Source organism: Saccopteryx leptura, chromosome 5 (assembly GCF_036850995.1).
Source record: "Saccopteryx leptura isolate mSacLep1 chromosome 5, mSacLep1_pri_phased_curated, whole genome shotgun sequence".
NCBI classification, from domain to species: Eukaryota; Metazoa; Chordata; class Mammalia; order Chiroptera; family Emballonuridae; genus Saccopteryx; species Saccopteryx leptura.
The window spans coordinates 132,357,307-132,378,101 of record NC_089507.1 but is presented as its reverse complement, the minus strand read 5'-3'; the positions used below and the strand labels follow the sequence as shown (position 1 = coordinate 132,378,101).

The following is a 20,795-nucleotide window of genomic DNA, read 5'->3' as shown; positions in this document are numbered from 1 at the left end:
CTCAATAAATTCAATGACAATTTTTTAAAAAGAATAATTTATTCAGTACCCAAATCATTTGATTGCTTTGCAAGTGACACCAACTTTTCCCAAGCTGGTTAAGATTCCCTAGTGAAGGAAAATACTCCCTGTATAGTAAACTACTCCCTTAGAGATGAGTTAGCCCTTTCAAAACACAGTCTGTCATCTTGTTAAACACCAAATTGAAGACACCTAAACCAGCCTTGCTGACAGACTTGGATACTGTTCTGTAGACAGTTACATTTTATGCTATGCAAGTAATGAGAAGGTGAGTGTCATCTATTGATACTCTTTTCTGAAAGATTGGAATAATTTAAAACTTGTCATGTGTAGTATTTTTGCAATGAACTTAGTATTCATCATTTAATAATATGTGCCTTATTTAAGACAGACCATTGCAGACGGGGCAAAGAGCACTGTGTAAGAAATAATATTTCTTCAGTGAACCAAGATTTGAACCTTATGGAAGTTTCTCACTGGGCTTTAGGGTAAATCCACTTACCTCCATTGGGCTGGATTTTCTCAATATACCTCTTGGCATCTGCAACCTGTGTTTTGGTGGCTAAGACTAAATCATTTCTCCAGGTTCGCACATTGTGGTTGAAATCAACCACAGAGAATTGGTCATCAGTTCTCAGGTCATCCAATATGGTTTTCATTGCTTCCACTGTCTAGTTCAAAAGAGAAAGAAAGTTCTCGTTAAACAAGCTCTGAGCCTGAGAAGAAACTAAGAAGGCCAAGAATTTATCCTAGTTATCTTTCAAGTACTGACTGACACTATAATTCTTACAGAAAACCTCTTAAACCCATCTGAGTCAACACAAACCTACCTCTCACTTATTCTGAACATGGATAGTCTGCATTTTCAGACTTAAACGATTATTTACTTTGTTACGTACGATGGCTTTGACTAGTCTTACCTTAAGTTAAGGGTCACAATGTACTGTGATCCTTAGGTTCCCCTTTAGTGGTGTCTGAAAATCAAATGTACATCACAAGTCCATATACTTATGCACTCTCTTCAACTACTTCTTACCTTTCTCTTCAAACCACCAACACCTCCCTGCACATGGGACCCTTGATTCCTAACATACTTCTTTTATAAAAAGATTTTTTTTCCACACTACCACCATTGAAGAAAGATACTTTTAAGTTTACTTATTATGTTTATCATTATTCTCTGTCCCCCTTCCTTCAGGATTTAAGCTCCATGAGGGCAGGGTTGATTTTTTAGAAAAAAGTTTTTTGTTGATTCTGTTACTGATATGAACTAAGTGTCGGACTCATAGTGCATACTTAACAAATGTGTGTTGAATGAATGAAGGAAGGAAGCAATGAATAAACTTATATTAGGGCAATGGTTATCAACTGAAGGCAGTTTTCCCATCAGAGGACATTTGGCAATGTCTGAAGACATTTTTGATTGTCATGACCAAGGGGTGGTGCTACTGACAATTAGTGGGTTGAGACCCTGATCACTAACATCCTGCAACATAGAAAGTGGACCATACCAACACAGAATTATTTAATCCAAAGTGTCAATAATGACATTGTTGAGAAACCTAATTTTAGAGTATCAGTACAGTGGGCAGAGGCCATATATTTTCCTTTTTTGGATACTAGAAGACTAGTGAATATTTGGTCAGAAATGGTTGCTGAATGAATGGATGGATGAAAAAATGAATGAGTGAATAAATAAATAGATAGTACATTGTTCAAACTGGTTAAATAAATGGATTGATGAATAGAATAAGAAATTTCCTTGTTTGCATTTACAACCATTTAATGCCGAACAAGCCTATGTTGAACTCCAAACAGGAAACAGGATGGCCTCCTTCAAAGAATTACAGTATAATTAGAAAAGATATGCATATAATTATTTCAAAGTTATTCGTGAACAATGGCAAGATATTAAAGTAAAATGTTATGCAGAAGAACCAAAAGACAAGGAGCAGAAGCATGGTCAGAGTGAAAAGATGTTATACTGAGGAAATTTTTCCAAAAGGTGAGTTTTAAGTTTTTTTTTTTGTTTTTTTTCAGGGACAGAGAGGGAGTCAGAGAGAGGGACAGATAGGAACAGATAGAAACAGAGAGAGATGAGAAGCATCAATCATCAGTTTTTCGTTGGGACACCTTAGTTGTTCATTGATTGCTTTCTTATATGTGCCTTGACCGTGGGGCCACAACAGACCGAGTAACCCCTTGCTCGAGCCAGCGACCTTGGGTCCAAGCTGGTGAGCTTTTGCTCAAGCCAGATGAGCCCGCGCTCAAGCTGGCGACCTCAGGGTCTCGAACCTGGGTCCTCCGCATCCCAGTCCGACACTCTATCCACTGCGCCACCACCTGGTCAGGCCAAAAGGTGAGTTTTGAGATAAACTTCTGTTATTCATAAGCCATGTGGTGCTTTGTTATAGCAGCCCAAGCTGTCTAAAACAGGCCCTGGGGGTAAGGTGCATGAATGACTGCATTGTTGGGAGGGGATCAAAGAAGGTAGGGAGTTCCATGTAGCGTGCCAACAAGGGGTACTTACTTGTTTCATTTTTACACCCCACATCGAGCCACTGACATCAATGACAAAGAGGATGTTTTTGGGAATTGGGTCCATGTGGTCAGGAGCAAAAAAGTGGACAAAATAGCCATTAAATACCTGAAAAATAGAATATATTTGTTGGCTAAACCATCACTAATGTTTAGGATGTAGGAGGATAGGGACCCGGGGCTAAGAAAGGAGAGGTGGGTCATGGTAAGCAGGAGGCATGGCAGTTGTTAAGAGAACAAAGGTGGCAGTTTGGTGTCTATCTGTCTCTCCCTTCTTCCTGTTTCCTCCTTCTTTTCCTTCTCAGCAGGCTAACTCCTCAGGGTGTTTCACTTCTCCTCTCCTCTCCTCTCTTCCCCTTCCTCCCTTCTCCTCTCCTCTCCCATTCGGTCTACCCAGTCTTCACTGACAGCCTCTGCTCCAGGAACCTTGCCAGTCAACGGTGAATCAGGCAAAGCCCCTGTCCTCCTGAGCTCGCATGTAAGTGCAGGGTCCAGACAAGTAAAAAGGCATTTGCAACTCTGGTTGGTAAGTGCTACTATCAGGAAAATAAAGGTTTCAAGAATGCCCAGTGGGGAAGCATCTAATTCAGAAAGGGGAGTCCTTCCCAAGCAAATAGCATCTATTCTTAACTTGAGTGTGAGATTGAACTGAACCTGTTAACATATGGGCTGGGCTGGGTTAAGGGTGGGTAGGGTTGGGTGGAGAACACCAGGCAGTGCAGTGACACTCTGGGCACTCTTGGGGCCCAGCACAACAGGACCACAGAATTCAAGCAACCAGAGAATTAGGGTAGATGGTCAGCAGGGCAGAGCACAATGGACCTTTATGGGCACTCTAGATGGTTTTTGAGGTGAATGGGAAGCCAATTCAGCTGGGCACCTGATCAATCTCTGTCTTCTGCTGCAGACTGTAATGGTTGGTTCTCCTCTTTCTACTGCCCTCTGGTGGCTTCTACCAAGATTTTATAGGGTTCCCCTATACGATGTGTAGCTGTGGATACTTCCTACCTCCCTGTTCTTGGAGAGAAGTACAGGTTTTCGGATACCTTCCCAGGGCTCCACCTTAGCACAGGAAAATACATACACACACTGAAGACACAACAAAAAAAGGGAAAGGAAACTTTTCAGGAAATCTCACAATGAACAATGATCCTGGAATTCACCACTGGCCCAGATCTTTCTCTAGGCTTTGGTTGTGCTTTCTGCCCAACCTCATGGCTTTTGTGTTTTCTTTGATAATCTAGTTGCAAAGAGCCTTGAAATGCTATGCAAAATTGCCATTTTGTTATTTTCTATTATTCTTCATATAAGGCCTTCACGAATCTTTCTGGGACAAGGACAAGAGACTCAATGACCTTTTATTCAGTTTTCTTGTTGTGAAAAGATAATGCATAGCAACAGAAAAATATGATTTCAGTCCTTTCTCTGCAACCTTGACACTTGCCTGGGCAGCTAGCAACTATGCAGAAGCCAGGGAATTTGTTCAATAGACACTTCTTTGGCCTCAGTGATGCAGCTCTCCTAGAGTCTGTTTCACCCACCTCAAGTTCCCCAGCATTCTCCTCTCTGTTCACATCGTACACAACCACCAGGTCTCCATCCACTGCCGTCTCAGAGCAGTTGAAACATTTTCTTTGTTGCGCTACGGTGGGCCTGAAGGACACATGGGCCTGGAAAGAGCGGTGATATCAGAGCCTGGTCTCTGTTCCCATCCCTCCACAGGTGAAGTATTGACAACTGCACCTTCTTGTGCCCCCAGGTAAAGGAGTATAACCCAACTGTCCGATGAACATTCTGTACCCAGGCGGTGTGACAGTACTGTTACTGATGGGAGGGACAGTGCCAGGGCACGTGAGGGGAGCATCTGGCAGCCTGTGGGGCTGTTAACCAGATTTCATGCCTTTTTTTTTTGTATTTTTCCAAGTGAGAAGCAGGAGTGGGGCATGGGGGGTGGTGGGGTGGTGGGAGACAGACAGACAGACTCCTATATGTGCCTGACTGGATCCACCTGGCATGCCCGCTAGGGGGCGATGTTCGGCCCATCTGGGGCCTTGTTCCACTGCAACTGGAGCCATTCTCAGCACCCAGGCCAACTTTGCTCCCATGGAGCCTTGGCTGTGGGAAGGGAAGAAAGAGATAAAGAGGAAGGAGAGGGGGAGGGGTGGAGAAGCAGATGGGCGCTTCTCCTGTGTGTCCTGGCCAGGAATCGAACCTAGGACTTCCACATGCCAGGCTGAGGCTCTACTGCTGAGTCAACTGGCAGGGCCCAGATTTCAAGCCTTTTAAAAGAGATTCAAAGCATTCCTCTATTCTCTCATGGAAGAAATGGCTACCAGCTCTAGTTCTGAAAGGTTCTTAGAGGAATTTGTTCCATGTTTGGTTATTATTAGCCATTAAGGCAGAGAGAATTAAACTGAATATCTTTTGCTAAGACTAATGTAAATCCACCGTATGTTATGTGAAAGCTGTCTTTTATTTTATTTTTTAATTTATTGATTGATTTTAGAGAGAGAGGAAGGAAGGAGAGAGACTAAAATATCAATCTGCTTCTGTATGTGCCCTGACAGAGGATCGAACTAACAACCTTTTCATTTGGGGATGATGCTCTAACCAACTGAGCTATCCAGACAGGGCAAAGCTTTCTATAAGTTACTGGTCAAGCAGATGACTGGGGAGAAATGAGTCTCCAAAAGGGACTGTCACTTGTCAAAATGCAATAAAGCAATTGAGAGTTCTGTTTTGTAGGTCCTGTGGAAGACCTTAGACTTTGCTCAGGGATCACTGCTTCTTCACATAGTTCCCACAGCTCAACACCTGGCCCCTTTTTTACTCCTAAGGGCACAAGAGGAGAGCAGAACCCATGCCTAGAGACCACTTGGACTCTACAACATGCAGTGCTTGTGATTACCTTCTGGTGTCCTTTAGATATGACTGGAATACCATCAAAATGGCCATCATATGTGTCAGGAACATGAAGAAATTTCAATCCCTGAGGTTCAATAATCCACACGTCTACCTAGAGATGGTAAAGAAAATTATTCAAAGCATCCACATATCTTTCAAGGCTTGTGAAAGAGTACAATTGCTAAGTCCTCTGCTGGTTTTCTCTTCTCCAAGTTTTCCAAGGATGACTTACCAGGGTTCCATAATCACTTCTGCATGTTCCTTAATTCTCTGGGATATGATGCTGCATTTCACCACGGATGCTGAGGACTCTCTGGACAACTCAATAGTCACATTCTATTGCTTCATTTTTCTGGAATTAATTTCCTGTCTTCTATTCCACTCCATTCTATTCTATTCTATTATTCTATTCTATTCTATTCTATTCTATTCTATTCTATTCTATTCTATTCTATTCTATTCTATTCTATTCTATTCCATTCCATTTCATTCCATTCCATTCCATTCCATTCTATTCCATTCCATTCCATTCTATTCTATTACAAAAAGAAAAAGAATAAAAGAAAATGGCAAGCCATTTTTAAATGATTCTACATTTACTCTGTAGATCTATCAATAACAGATCACCCTCACCCCCATACCTGGGCCTTTTACCTTTTCTTTGTCTTTTTGCTTTGAGAAGAGCTAATACGAGGAAATCACTTTTGGTGATCCTTGGCAAAACCATAGTCATAGATGCCATTTTTCTATACATGCTTTAAGTGCTGTATTGAGCAATTAACATGTAGAAGCTCATTTAAGTCTCATTGATATTATTATCTATTATGTTCTTATTTTTATTTCTCATTTTACAAATGAAGAAAGAGAGATTCAGGGTCACCTAACTAGTAAGTGGTCAAGCCACACTTCAAAATCAGGTCCTGAGCTCTCAATGCTTTATTCACTGCTTCTCGACTTTCAACAGCTTCAGTCAGCTCCAGCTTTTCAGCTGACATTGCCATATTGTTTTTTAGCCTCATGACAAAATATGTGACAGTACCCTTTGTACAAATGAACGCTCAGCATAACCTGTCCCATGTCAAATGGCCAGTGTAGTGGGTTAAATGACAGTACCCCAAAAGATGTCTATATCAAGTCACTGGAACCTGTGAATGTTACCTCATTTCAAAAAAGGTTGTTACAGACACAGTTAAGAATCTTGAGATGGCCCTGGCTGGTTTGCTCAGTGGTAGAGCATTGGCTTAGTGTGTGGATGTCCCAGGTTCGATTCCTGGTCAGGGCACACAGGAGAAGTGACTCCACTTCTCTCTCTTTTGCTTCTCTCTCTTTCTCTCTCTTTCTCTCTCTCTCTCTCTCTCTCTCTCTCTCTCTCTCTCTCTCTCTCTCAACCTCTCCCGAAGCCATGGCTTGATTGGAGTGAGCTGGCCCAGGGCTCTGAGGATGGCTCTGTGGCCTCCACCTCAGGTGCTTAGAATAGCTCAGTTTCTGAACAACAAGCAATTCCCCTGATGAGCAGAGCATCGCCCTGTAGGGGGCTTGCTGGTTGGATCCTGATCAGGGTGCATGCGGGAGTCTGTCTCTGCCTCCCCTCCTCTCACTTAAAAAAAGAAGATACTTGAGATGAAATCATCTTGTACTCTCCAGTGGGGCTTAAATCCAATGACAACTGTTCTTATAAGAGAGAAGGGGGAGATTTGGGACACTCAGAGGAGGTAATGTAACCATAGATGTAGAGACTGATTTGTCCATGAAACCAGATGTCAAACAATGCCAGCAGCTGCCAGATACCAAAAAAAAGTAAAAAATGGACTCTCCTTTATACCCTCTAGAAGTGTAGCCCTGCCAACTGGTTGATTTGAGACTTTTATTCTCCAGAACTGCAAGGGAATAAATTTCTGTTTTGTTCATTTGTTGTTTGTTTGAAAAAGGCAGAGAGAAACAGAAACATTGAGCTGCTCCTGTATGTGCCCTGATTGGGGAATCGAACCGGCAACCCCCACACTCTGGGACAATGCTCCAATTGAGCTATCTGACCAGGGCTTAACCTTTATTGATCTTTAGAGAGAGAGAGAGAGAGGAAAGGAGAGAGGGAGGGGGAAGGAAAGCATTTGTCTGTTGTTCCACTCAGTCGTGCATTTTTTTTTCCAGTTACTCTGTGTGCCCTGACCAGGAATTGAACCTGCAACTTTGTTGTTTTGGGACAATGCTCTCAACTAATTGAGTTAACCAGCCAGTTTGTTGTTTTAGGATCCCTAGTTTGTGGTCGTTTGTTACAGCAGTGCTAGAAAACTGACATATCTAATAAGAAGCTGACTGAACAAACAAACACAGATAAAAGTGAAGTGGTTACCAGGGGTCGGGGGTTGGGTGGCAGGGGAGTAAAGAGGGACAAATATATGGTGATGGAAAATGATTTGATTTTGGGTGATGGACACACAACACAACAATTCAAATGCTGTAGAAATGTTCACCGAAATCTATGTACTTTTCCTGATCAATGTCACCCCATTAAATTGAATTTCTAAATTAGAAAAAAAGAAATAATGAGAAACAAATCTACAACAATAAAATTACTTTTACCAGCATTACCAAGAATAAACCCCAGATATACCAAGATACATTTTTAATCCCCAAGGGAGCAGAGTTTATATATCTTTTTGTAGTTTTCATGTTCCTAATAACAGCTTATCATGAATTTATTTCTATATTAATAAATACATTTCTCAAACACTATAAAAAAAAAAGCTGAGCTGGCATTAAAATCAGTAAGAAAGTGGCCTGTAGACTCCAAATTCATAGCCTTTTTAGGACACCAATCTGTCTTGCAGAATTGAGTGGCATCGAGCACCACAAAGAGTGACGAACAGCAGAACCATGAAAGGTTGGTGTCACTGCACAACCAGGCTTACCTCCAAGTGCCTGGCCAGTCGTCCTGGCTGCAGGTGAAGCCTGTGTTCGTAGGAACTCAGCTTCCTCCACTTCACTTCCTGGTAATGAAGTTCAAACTGCACCTTTGCTCCAGGGAGGACATTCACTTCAGTTTTAAAGTTCTCCATATCAAGAACACTGCTCCTAAAGATGTGAGCCCCCAATGTAAGTTATCACATGCACGAGACCCAGAATCTGGGCAGAGGGTAGCTAAGCCTTCCTGGGCAATCACACCTGCTTAATTGTACATGAAAATAAACAGTATGCTAAAACCTCCATATAAATTTAATTCCATCAATGATTTTAGACTCTTCTCCTACTTAATCATTTTCTTCTAGAGCTTTTTACAGATTTGAGGGTCATTTGCAAAAATCTACCAGTTATTGATTCCTATTATGTGCTAGAAACTTGACACAAGTCACTATAGCTTGCAAAGCAGCTCTGCCAGATGGGTATCAGTACCCTCATTTCATAACAAATAAGGCTGATAGAGAATTGGTAATCTGCTCAAGATTATATAGCTAGTCAATTGTTGGGCCGAGACTCACACCAAATTTTAGATAACTCAATGACATTTCCTTTGTTGCACTATAGACTCATTCTAGGAATTCTTTATATTTTTGAAAGACTTCAGAAAGAAATCTAATCCTTCATCAAGTTGAATATGTATTTCCAGCATAAGGCCTTATTTAGTCATGTGGATATCAAGTCCAGTGCCATCACTGATCTTGAAATGATTATGGTTTTTAAGAGAAATTATCAAATGAGGGTGATTTGAGCATTAAGATACACAATGAATATTTTTTAAATATTAAATGACTAAACAAGGTGAGACTGTGATAATGAGCCCACTGGGGATCAGGGAAGTCAGCTTAGGATATCAGGTGGCTGAAGAAAAAAGGTGAGCCGGCCTGGCATGCACACCTTAGGACAGCCTGAGAGGAGAGGTCTTATTATCTGTGGAGCAGACTAGAACATGAGCTCCATGGTCTCTGCTGTGTCTGCAGTAGCTAGAAAAGTTTCTGTTACTAGTAAATATTTGTAAAATGAAAAACAAGTGAGTGGACAATGTGGTCAAAGTGATGGATAAAGATAACACAATGATATCCTAAAGATAAAAGAACCAAGTAACCTAGATCAACGCTGGAGGTAGTCCTTCTCTTTGTAATTTCTTTTCTCCCTTCTCCATCTGGATAAATTTTTACAATCTATCTGTGTTCAGTTCAAACATCAGGCCTCTGTGATGATTTTTCAGGACTCCTAGACAGAATTGTACACTTGAGCTCCCATAGGGTTTTGTGCCCTCTTTGCATTAGCACTTGCCCCATTAGCTGTTACACACAATAGTCACACAGTTATGTATGTTAGGTATCTATCTATTAGAGCTACCTCTATACTATAAGTTCCTTCGCTGTGCTCTCTGCTAGCTGGAGTGTTTGCTGTGGTGTTGTCACCTTTGACATAACTGAGTACAGAGTTCAATGAATTTTCATTGAATGAATGAAGAAAGGCATGAATGAAATGAAAAGAATTTCAAGTAAAGGTGAATTTGGGGATGTAGAAGAGGAGCAGGAGATGAAGGAATAATGGATGGCAGAATCTGCCAGATCAGATATGCAGTGTGCAAAATGATGGGTTGAAAATTCCTTTGAAGTTTTTTGCTGGAGAGGCTGTCTTTTAGAGGGTGGTTTGGCATTCCTAGTGTGTAAGATCAGAAAGAGAAAATATAAACAGAATCTAAGCTAAGCAACTGGTGCTGAGAAAGGCTTACCCCACAAAAATAAGGCAAAATAAATCATTCAAACAAATTCCAAACCTTTCTTTCTGTGTACAGGTGACCCTCGAACAACACAGGGAGGTTAAGGGTGCCAACCACAGTGCAGTAGAAAATCCACGTGTAACTTTTGACTTTACTGTCTACTCTTCCTATTCATAGGATTCACAGCCACAGATTCAACCAACTGCGTGTAGAAAACAGTATTTTTTATTCCAGGTTGGCAATCTGTGCTTGGGAATGGCAAAAATACCGTTAGCATCCAAGGTTGGTTGAATCTGCGGATGTGAACGGCTGTCTGTTTCTTTTGGGAAAAATCCGGGGGTAAGAGGACCTGTGCGGTTCAAACTACTTGTTAGAGGTCAGCTCTATGTGGTAAATGTTGTCACCAGATCGCCAATATTTCTGTAGTTTTTCTCCTCACTCTTTTAATGAATCAACGTTAGTTACAGGATCCACCTGCTATGTAAGGAAGCTATGTAAGGACGCTCAGTTGCAGAGAGGCCTTAGGAAATAGAAGTCGGGACGGTAACTCTACCACTTGACTATACGGCAGCGCGCCTTTCGCCTTTCGGGGCAGGGGCTGCTGTGCTCTCCAGGAAGGGAATGGGGAGGGGAGGGGACACCAGTGGCATGAGGACCCGGGCCTGTGGCCCAGCCTTACCTCACCAACCCAGTGCTTTTGCCTTTTGCTCTTGCCTGTGAGTAGAGCACTCGGCCCACGGTTTTCTCCTTAATGGAACTAGTGAATGTCGTGCCATCCACACTCCTAGAAAATGACAGAAAGCCACCAGTTGATCTGAACAGTAAAACAAACAAAAATAACAAAACAAACAATAAAACAAACCAACATGCCAACCAGGTCGATATACTGAATGGGGGCAATGATCATTTCCCCTGGAAGAGAAGAGAAGGAGACTTTGCATGTTTCATAGGCAGGAGTCTCTTTATCTGGTAGTGCCATATGAGAGGGACATGTAGGCAGGAGTCTCTCTATCTGGTAGTGCCTTATGAGAGGGACATGCAGGCTCCCGTTCTAAAAGCTTCCCCTCATTAGTGCTGCTTGTGTTTAAAATATTTCCTCATTTTTAAATTTTACCCTTTAGATTAAGCATTGTTCTCTTCGGGTAGCTCTTAAAAACTTTTTTTTAAAACTTTTCAAATTACGGTTGACATTCAATATTATTTTATAATAGTTTTCGTTGTATAGCAAAGTGATTAAATATTTATATAATTTGTTTGTTTGTTTGTTTTTTTGTATTTTTCTGAAGCTGGAAACGGGGAGAGACAGTCAGACAGACTCCCACATGCGCCCGACCGGGATCCACCCGGCACGCCCACCAGGGGGCGAAGCTCTGCCCCTCCGGGCGTCACTCTGTTGCGACCAGAGCCACTCTAGCACCTGGGGCAGAGGCCAAGGAGCCGTGCCCAGTGCCCGGGCCATCTTTGCTCCAGTGGAGCCTCTGCTGCGGGAAGGGAAGAGAGAGACAGAGAGGAAGGAGAGGGGGAGGGGTGGAGAAGCAGATGGGCACCTCTCCTGTGTGCCCTGGCCGGGAATCGAACCCGGGACTTCTGCACGCCAGGCCGACGCTCTACCACTGAGCCGACGGGCCAGGGCCTATTTATATAATTTTTGAAGTGAAGCACTGGCCGGTCGGCTCAGTGGTAGAGCATTGGCCTGGCTTGTGGGTGTTCCAAGTTCGCTTCCTGGTCAGGGCACACAGGAGAGTGACCATCTGCTTCTCCACTCCTCCCCTTCTCGCTTCTCTCTCTCTCTCCCCCTCCTGCAGCCATGGCTTGATTGGAACAAGATATCCCCAGGCGCTGAGGGTGACTCCATGGCTTCCATTTTAGCACAAAGAAGATCTCAGTTGCTAAACAAAGGTGCAACACCCCAGATGGGCAGAGCATCGTCCCCTAGTAAGCTTGTCAGTAGGTCCTGGTTGGGAACATGCAGGAGTCTGTCTCTCTGCCTCCCCTCCTCTCAACGAATAAAAAAAATATTTATGAAGTGATCCCCATAAGTCTCATGCTCACCTGGCACTGTACTTAGATATTACAATATCACTGACTATATTCCCTATGCTATACTTTATATACCCATGGCTATTTTATAACTGCCATTTTGTACTTCTTAATTCCTTCACCTTTTTCACCCAGACCCCCAATCCTTCTCCGCTCTGCCAGCCATCAGTCAGTTCTCTATATCTGTAAGTCTGTTTCAGTTTTGTTTGTTCATTTATTTTGTTCTTTAGATTCCATATAAAAGTGAAATCATATGGTATTTGTTTTTCTCTGTCTGATTTATTCACTTTGCATAATACCCTTTATGTCCATCCATGTTGTTGCAAAAGGTAAGATTTCATTCTTTTTTATGGCTAATATTCCATTGTTTATATATATACTATGCCTACTTTATCCACTTGACTATTGATGGGCACTTAGGTTGCTCTGGGTATCCTTTTGAATCACAAATGAGCTTAGAAGAGGTAATGATGGCCCTGGCTGGTTGGCTCAGCGGTAGAGCGTCGGCCTGGCGTGCGGGGGACCCGGGTTCGATTCCCGGCCAGGGCACATAGGAGAAGCGCCCATTTGCTTCTCCACCCCCCCCCCTTCCTCTCTGTCTCTCTCTTCCCCTCCCGCAGCCAAGGCTCCATTGGAGCAAAGATGGCCCGGGCGCTGGGGATGGCTCCTTGGCCTCTGCCCCAGGCGCTAGAGTGGCTCTGGTCGCGGCAGAGCGACGCCCTGGAGGGGCAGAGCATCGCCCCCTGGTGGGCAGAGCGTCGCCCCCTGGTGGGCGTGCCGGGTGGATCCCAGTCGGGCGAATGCGGGAGTCTGTCTGACTGTCTCTCCCCGTTTCCAGCTTCAGAAAAATACAAAAAAAAAAAAAAAAAAAAAAAAAAAAGAAGAGGTAATGATAAGTCACGAATTATCTGGCGTACATTTGGTTTCTAGGATCAATCTTCTATGAGTTAGGGGTCATTTTGCTCTCCTACAAGAGCTACAGAGAGTAAAAAAAGCTGGAGGAAGCTGTTGGTGAGGGAACCTTTTTTCAAAGTTTGTGTTTACCCCTCTACCATCTCCCTGGGGGACCTATTCCTCTCTTTGCATCTCCATCTCTACTTACCTTAATTTTAGCTGGCTATCACCAAGAATGCTATGCATTCTGCAGTGTGAGGGCAGTTTGGCTAAAAACTTTCCTGTCCTAAATGTCAATTGCATGCTTGTTGAGGCACATGTCTAGGTTTGCCTCTTTAGATGAGAGAAATCAGAGCCAAGGAGAAAAGTGACTTGTTCAAGGTGATACAGTTGATCAGAGACTGAGCTAGAACTAGACCCTATGTGCCCAGCACTGTTTTGATAGCACTGTTGCTATCAAATCATTATAAGGTTTAAGACTAAAGAAAATCATTTCTAATGGTAGAATATTTGGGACCTTGATAATAAGGCAGAAGAAATATTTTGGATATGGAAGTCTGCACAGCTATTAAATTATGGTGATATAAAAAGCAGCTATCTTTTCTGGTCTTATAAATTTAGCCCTGTAAGAGGAAGACCAAGACTGTATGAGTATAAGAGCAAGGAGATATTCTGTCTTTCATCACTCAAATCTACTATGGAATGATATGTGAAAAAGGGAGAAAATAGAGGGAAATAGAAAGAAGATATACTTAGAATGAGTTCTGGTTTGGGGTTTAAAATAAAAATGTTAAAATAGTTTTAAATATAATTTTTCAGACATGGTGTTACATAATACCACTACATTTGTTTTTCTTTCTACATTTGCTTTTTAGAAAACCTGGGGAAGGGGATGGGGAGGGAGAGGAGTAAAGAGAAACAGATATGCAGAGATAGAAGTGATTTGGCTTTGGGTGATGGGCACACAAAGCAATCAACAGTTTAAATGTTATAGAGATGTTCACCTGAAACCTGTGTACTCTTATTGATCAATGTCACCCCATTAAATTTAATTTCAAATAAAAAAATTTTTTAAAGAAAAAAAAGAGGAAAGGTTGACTAAAGAAATGTTTAAAAATAAATTTCTATGCCAATTCAAAGGATACCTATTCAGAGTTACATAATGCCCTTTCCACCTTGTTTGGTTTGTTTAAAAATATAGCTAACTGACTGCAGTTTTTAGAAGCTAACATACATGGTATTTGAACCCTTTATTTATTTATTTATTAATTAATTACATCCATGTGTGAAGGACAAAAGCAGAAAAAGGGTAACTCAATCTAATGTCTCAGTAAAAAGTAACCCGATTATATGCAGAGCATTGTGCTTATTCCAGTCACTGGAGAAGGACAGTGGCCAAGTGGCACGCACTCTGGGCACAGCCACCCAAATGGTTGGGGCTAGAAAGCTGTCCGGTCACTTCAAGGAATAGGGAACATTCAGCCTTGATAAATGAAGCTGTCAGGTGGGACAAGGTAACTAGCCTTCACTATTTGAATGTGATTGCAGTGGTTAAAAAACTTTTTTTATTGTAGAAATCTTCAAACATAGAAAACCATCACTGAACTACACCATTGTCAATATTTCAGCCAGTTTCAATGATCTGTACCCCCACTTTCTCCACCTTTGTTATTTTGAAGCCAGTCTCAGACAGTGTATCATTTCATTCTTGGACCCTTCAATATGTATTTTGTAGAGAATTTTTAAAGAATTGTGAGTAGAATTAGAATAATTGGGCAGAAAATTGAGCAGATTTCAATTAAGTATAAGAAATAATTCTAATAGGCCAATCAGCTATTGCGTGGATTGCCTTGAGAAATGGTGAGTTTATAATTAAGGAGATATTCACGCCAAATCTGGATAACCCACTTGTCAGAGGTACGACAGAGGAATTCAATCACTGGATAGGTGATTGAACCATTGGACTTAATCAATGGTTCTTACTTTTTTCCTCCATATGAGAGGTGACACTGAACTGCTCTTGCACATATTCATATATAGTTTTCTAGAAGCCAGGGCAACTCCTTGTATTTCTGTCCCCCCAAGAAAGTACATCAATATGTAAGTAAGTGGGTGGTTGTTACTATAGAGATGCTTAAGTTTGCTTTAATTTCTTAAAAGTGAAAAGCAAATCCTTCACAATTTCTGATATTCTAAATAAAAACCAATTTTGGGGACTTACTCCACAGTGATCCTTGACAACTAATGGGTCCAAAGCTCTGAGAGTGAGAGCAACTGCAGCAGCTGACCATTAAGGCTCATTCTAACCATGATTCTGAGTAGAAGAATCCAATTCCGGTTATATATGCATTAGTTACTCACATGGAGAAGTTGGAAATGAAGGCTCCTTTGGGAATCTGAACATCAAACATGATATCTTGAGGTTGTGGGGAGTTGTTTACCACTTTGGTCTGGATCATGGTGTTGGCCATACGAGAAGTAATAGTGGATTGAACTTTGTAGCTATAAAGAGTTACTTGATCAACATCTTCCTGTAATTGGCAAGAAAGCATAACTGTAACCAGAGAAAAATTACACAGAACTTCACTATGTATTTGATGTTAAGAGACATACATTTTATTATGAACAAGCCTAAGGCATTGTTAAGTATATATCTCGGGTATTTTAAGCCTTCTCCTAACTTGAAATACCCTCCAGGCAGAAGTCTTCCTTAATTTTGAGATCTATTGAGATGCCTTTCAGCTCTATAAGTCTATTAGTAATAATTTTTAAAGTTAAAATACAAGCAGAAAATGATTGTGGAAAGCAAGATTGGATTGAAAAAGTTCAGGAAATAACTACAAATGCAGGGTCATAGCAATAAAAAGGATACAGGATCGCAGGGTTGGGAGGGGACTCTGGCTACATCGCCAGAGTGGCGTTCAGCCACCAGTACAGTGGGTGGAAGACACACATGGTCCCCATACTGTTATCTACCTTCTTCGAGTTTATCAACTACAATTTAATCTTCTCCCAGTCCTCTTCTTCCCCAAATTAAAACAAAATGTGAGCACACTAATGGGTGTGAACAGCAAACAGGCTAGCAGGACAAGAAAATACCATTTTGATGCAATCATTGGACCTCCTTCACTGGTCCTTCTCTACTCATTTCAGGCAGCCCCAGTGTAAAACTACTACAGTTCATGAGTATGTTCAAAGGCAGGGAATTGCAAACACACGTCTTTCAGGAGGCGCCTGAGAATTGCAAGCTTTTTTAGGACGATGGCAATCAAGTAGCCACCTTAGGTTTTACTTTATTTTCTCCAAAAGGATTTGCTTATTTTATTACTGAGTGTCATCTCCCAAACGTTTTCACTCAAGATGAAACCATTAGCTCAACTTCCAGTTCACCTCCAGCTACAATAACACCCAGGCTAAATTATTTGTTCTTCCTCCCCCTTAAACCTGTGTTTCTCTGAATTCCTGTCAGTTCAGAGCAGGAAGCCAATGAAAACCACTTCCTTTTGACATTTTCTTGCCACGGGAAGCGTGACTTTGAACATCTCAGGGAATTGGGTCATTTCATGTCTAAGAGTTCCTTTCTCACACTTACTCTTTTACCCTCCAAAGCCGTAAGATGTCACATTTAAAATCAAAACTGTTATGTTGGGATAAATATATATGCTTGGGCAAAATCTCTGTTGGCAAAACTTGAGGAAAGAAAAAGAATCGGCATTTTAAGCTCTTGGTAACACCTCTCCTGGCTGCATGTAGCACACGGTGCTCTTCACGCTGAGTTTCAGACACATTCCAAACAGAATTGGGCAAAGGGCTATTTCGAAAGTCAGGTAAATGCTCTCAGTGATGGAGACGAAGGAGGCAACAGCACTGATTTCTAGATAATGGGTAACAGAAAAATCGTTTCAGCATCAATTTTTAACCAAACCAGAGTCAACTTACCATGGTTTCTCCAGATTCTCCTGAGACACTTCTCTGTGAAAGGAAGTTAGATAATCATTCTTCAGAAACGTGTTACTTATTACTTTGACGCTAAGAATTACTTTCTCTCAGTAAAAAAAAAAGAAAGAAAGAAGGTTTTTTTCTTCAATACTGAGCTGTAATTCACTCATTGCTGTTGAAACATCAATATCAAACATTCCAGAATATTTTCCACTGGTGTGTTGTGTTTCTCTGGACAAATTTCTCAGCCCCTTTTGGGTTGCATGCCCATCATTCTTTTATAATATGTTTTTAAATGAAAATACTCAACCAAACTCATGCCGAGTAGCATATATAACCTTATTCTCTTTGTCTGACTGATCTTTTATTCATTGAGATGGTTATTCGGGTGCCCCTTTCTACCATGGGGCTACGGACATGCCATCCGGCTGTCTGCAATAGTCCACCTTCCAAGTGACCTGTCTCCTACCTCAATATACTAACTTTGACTCACCTTTAGATCTCACCTCAGATAGCATTTTTTCAGTAAAGTTCTGTCTGACCCCCTCTTACTCCCAGACTAGATAAGCTTCTTTCACTCATTGTTTCATAGTAAGCATAGCCCTTCTTGAAAGCAAATCAGAAGGAATACGTGTCTGTCTCTTCATTAGACTAAGCTACATGAGAGTAGGGATTTGAATGTGTTTCTCCTTCACAGAGCTAACTAAGCACAGTGACTGGTATGTGGAAAATGTTGTACTTTAACCATTCTGCTCGGTAGTTATTGAGGGAAAGATTGTCCTGTGAGCATGGAAAGCTGAATGGCTTTAGAGTGATGGATAAACATGTAATGTTGGGTGGATTTTAAAATAATAAATCAAGTGTTGAATATAAGCTTAGCTTGCCTGATATAGGGGAACTGAGGTTTTAAAGGGTATTATGTTATATAATGAGGTCAACAGTTGCCTCCTTTTAGACTTTTTTTGTGTGCAATTCTCAATGACTGAGCTTTCTCTTTGGGTAGATGAAGACTCTGACATGAGGCTTGCCTATTGGGTTTTAATATCATTGGTCTTCAAAAAAAATTTGGACTTCTAGAAAGTAAAAAATCTTACCCATATGAAATAAGTCATCAGTCAACCTTGGATTGCTTTCATAAATGCTTGCTTTCTCAGCATGTAGGCTCAGTGGGGGAGAAACCAAACCGTTCCTGGCCTCCTGGAGAACACCTTCATGGATGAAAGGATTTTGTCTGTGCTGCTGCTGGTGGCCTCCAGGGTGCAGCCCTCAGTGTGGCCAGTACTCTGACTCACGCCCATGCTCTCTGAGCTACACCCCAAGAGAGCAGGGATTGGAAGAAAGAGAATGTGTGGCTGCATAGGGCACGTCTGCCTTCACTGGGATAAGCAACACTCTCACAAGAGAAAAGTCTTCCTTATTATGCACTAAAATTACCCCATAATGTGCAAATTTGAAGAAAACACATATATCTTTTAAGGGGCTAAGGTGACCATTATGGTTTGGGGTTCAATAACAGCCATATGGAGGTCTCATTGATTTCACCTTGACAATGTTTGGCTTGGGTGTAAAACCACTGGACTCTTCTCCGCTAAAAAAAATAAGCTCTTAAGATAATCTAGCAAAAATCATCTTACTTCTTCCTCTAATATTTCCATCATGATCTCTCATTTACTTTTTCCTTCTGGAACTTCAGGCTTACTATACCTGATACCTCCGGTTCTCGGGCACAAATTGAAATTTGCCTTGGGCCAGTTCCACAAGATCTCCATATTCTGCAAACTTAAAAAAAAAGAATTTGCGATGTTTATTTCTATTAATAAAAAAGATTGAGAGCGAAAGAGGCAGCTGGTAACAGGCATAAACTTATATTATGTTATCTTATTTCCTATACCTCTGGGCAACCTCACATTTTTAACCAATGATTTCTTTAATATATTCATGTTTGCTAGTTATTAAGAGGAAGAAATCATTTTTGAGTTTTCTGGAAGATGATGAGACATATGGTAGGAGTAAAAGTAAGCCAGTGATCAGGTAGGTGTCTAGGAGAAATACTGAGTAGATCCTGGGGACATTAACACTGTCTGTCTAGAATAGATAAATGCAAACCAGTATCCACTGGATTAAAAAATGTTGATATAAAATAAATACCAGTAAAAAGCAAATAAAGAAGCACTAATGAATTTAGTATCTTGGCTGCAATTCTGGTGGTTTCCAATACACTCCAGTAGTGTTTAAAGTATTGAAAAATATGGTAGTTTCTAAGCAGACAAAGTGATATTTTTCCCTGCAAATATGCTATTCTGGTTTTTTTTTAACCTTTTTTTTTTATAGATTATCCACTCTGCAAGTATTATAAGTTGCTGCATCTCCAAAGATATTCCCATAATGTATGTTGTTTTTCTGACATCAAAATAGCTCTTGCACGACCTTCAAAATGACTCAGTCTAAGACATTCCTCATGTGGGAATGGTCAAAGGATCAAAGTGGAGACTTTGAGCCCTGGGAATAATTCCTGCACTCTGCCAGCCCAAAGAGGAAGGTGTTCCCCTTTAACAGGAATATTTAATGTGCCCTTATTACTGAAATCATTGTCCACTTAAGTTTGAAGAACAATAGTGCTTTGGTAATGAGTTTTCTTATACTCTTAATTTAAAAATGATAATGGTATGTTGTCTTCATCGTTGTCATCATCATCATCATTGCAAATAATTATTAAGTGCTCCCTTGTGTTGGCCCTGGGTTAGATAATTGACATATGCCATTTAATTCTCAAACACCACTTGAGTTAGATAAATTATTACTGTCATTTTTTAGATAAGAAATGACCAGCTATACTCCATAAATGCTACATGATGGGACCAGCACATTGAGCTTGACTTCATTCCATACAAAACTGTTAATGCTTTCAAAGGTATATACACAGTTCAGTAATTATAACAATGAATACTTCTACTCAGGTGAGTTTATCATAAATTTTCTTTCCATCAAAAACTGTCCTTGAATAGCAACAGAATCAGGCTAGTTTCTGAGCATACATACAGGCCAATGACAAGGTGGCTTCTGGAAGTACTTACTTCTGGAAGTCCATTAATGGGGATTTCAAAGCCTTGTGATTCAGAAAGAAAGAACCAGATGAGAACTGTCACGGGCCATTCCATTTTGCTGTACAGCTTTGCAAAGTCTCCAGTGTGGGGTCCTGGGAGAATTCCACTCCTTGCTGAACCAAGTTCAAAGGGACAGCAGAAAAGAACAGTTCCTTTATAAAAAGTAAAAAAGAAAAAAAAAAAGGAAGAAGAAGAAAGCTCTCAAACTTTGTTCAAAAATGTGACAAATATTTGTCCTGCAATTCAAACTTGAGCTGTGGGGGTGGGTTGGACACCCAGAGGTTATTCAAACAGCAAAGCTGGAGGCAGTCCCTGGGCTGTGAGAGCAGGTCAAGGTCAGATGGTCATGCTTCTTCTTTTCTCCTTTGCTGATTCCTGTTCCTCATAAGATCAGAAAGACCTAAAGATAAGTGTTATCCTCTTTAAGGAACCAAGTAAGAAACCATACTGAGAAATAGAGTCAGAGAGAAAACAACTAAGTGAAGTTTCTGGAACCAAAATTCTTTGATTTCAATGAAACAGGAGGAATTTAGCAAAAGTGGGAGACGAAACTGAACGCTTTTCTGAGCAAAGCATTCCTTGTCTTTGTTCTTCGCTTTGGTAACTGAGTGCCTATTTCATGCAGAGAACCGAGCAAGCAGCTGCGCCGGATACAAAAGCCTGCACCG

At 41.1% G+C, this 20,795-nt stretch overlaps 1 protein-coding gene across 2 annotated transcripts in view; it reads right to left on the bottom strand.

Annotated features, from left to right (window-relative positions):
• The window catches only part of ITIH2 (inter-alpha-trypsin inhibitor heavy chain 2), a 44,571-nt gene extending 24,275 nt beyond the window's left edge, over positions 1–20,296 (bottom strand). The window contains exons 1-10 of one of the 2 annotated variants that reach the window (XM_066384901.1): positions 20,098–20,296; positions 18,728–18,802; positions 17,024–17,056; positions 15,446–15,615; positions 10,830–10,934; positions 8,373–8,535; positions 5,468–5,575; positions 4,101–4,229; positions 2,552–2,668; positions 524–692 (exon numbers count right to left, since the gene is read on the bottom strand). In XM_066384901.1, the coding sequence (XP_066240998.1) occupies positions 524–692; positions 2,552–2,668; positions 4,101–4,229; positions 5,468–5,575; positions 8,373–8,535; positions 10,830–10,934; positions 15,446–15,615; positions 17,024–17,056; positions 18,728–18,802; positions 20,098–20,181 (1,153 nt within the window). In that variant the 5' untranslated portion in view covers positions 20,182–20,296. The remainder of the gene's footprint in view (positions 1–523; positions 693–2,551; positions 2,669–4,100; positions 4,230–5,467; positions 5,576–8,372; positions 8,536–10,829; positions 10,935–15,445; positions 15,616–17,023; positions 17,057–18,727; positions 18,803–20,097) is intronic. The other variant, XM_066384900.1, reaches the window with a different exon arrangement.
• Between the last annotated feature and the right edge of the window lie 499 nt (positions 20,297–20,795).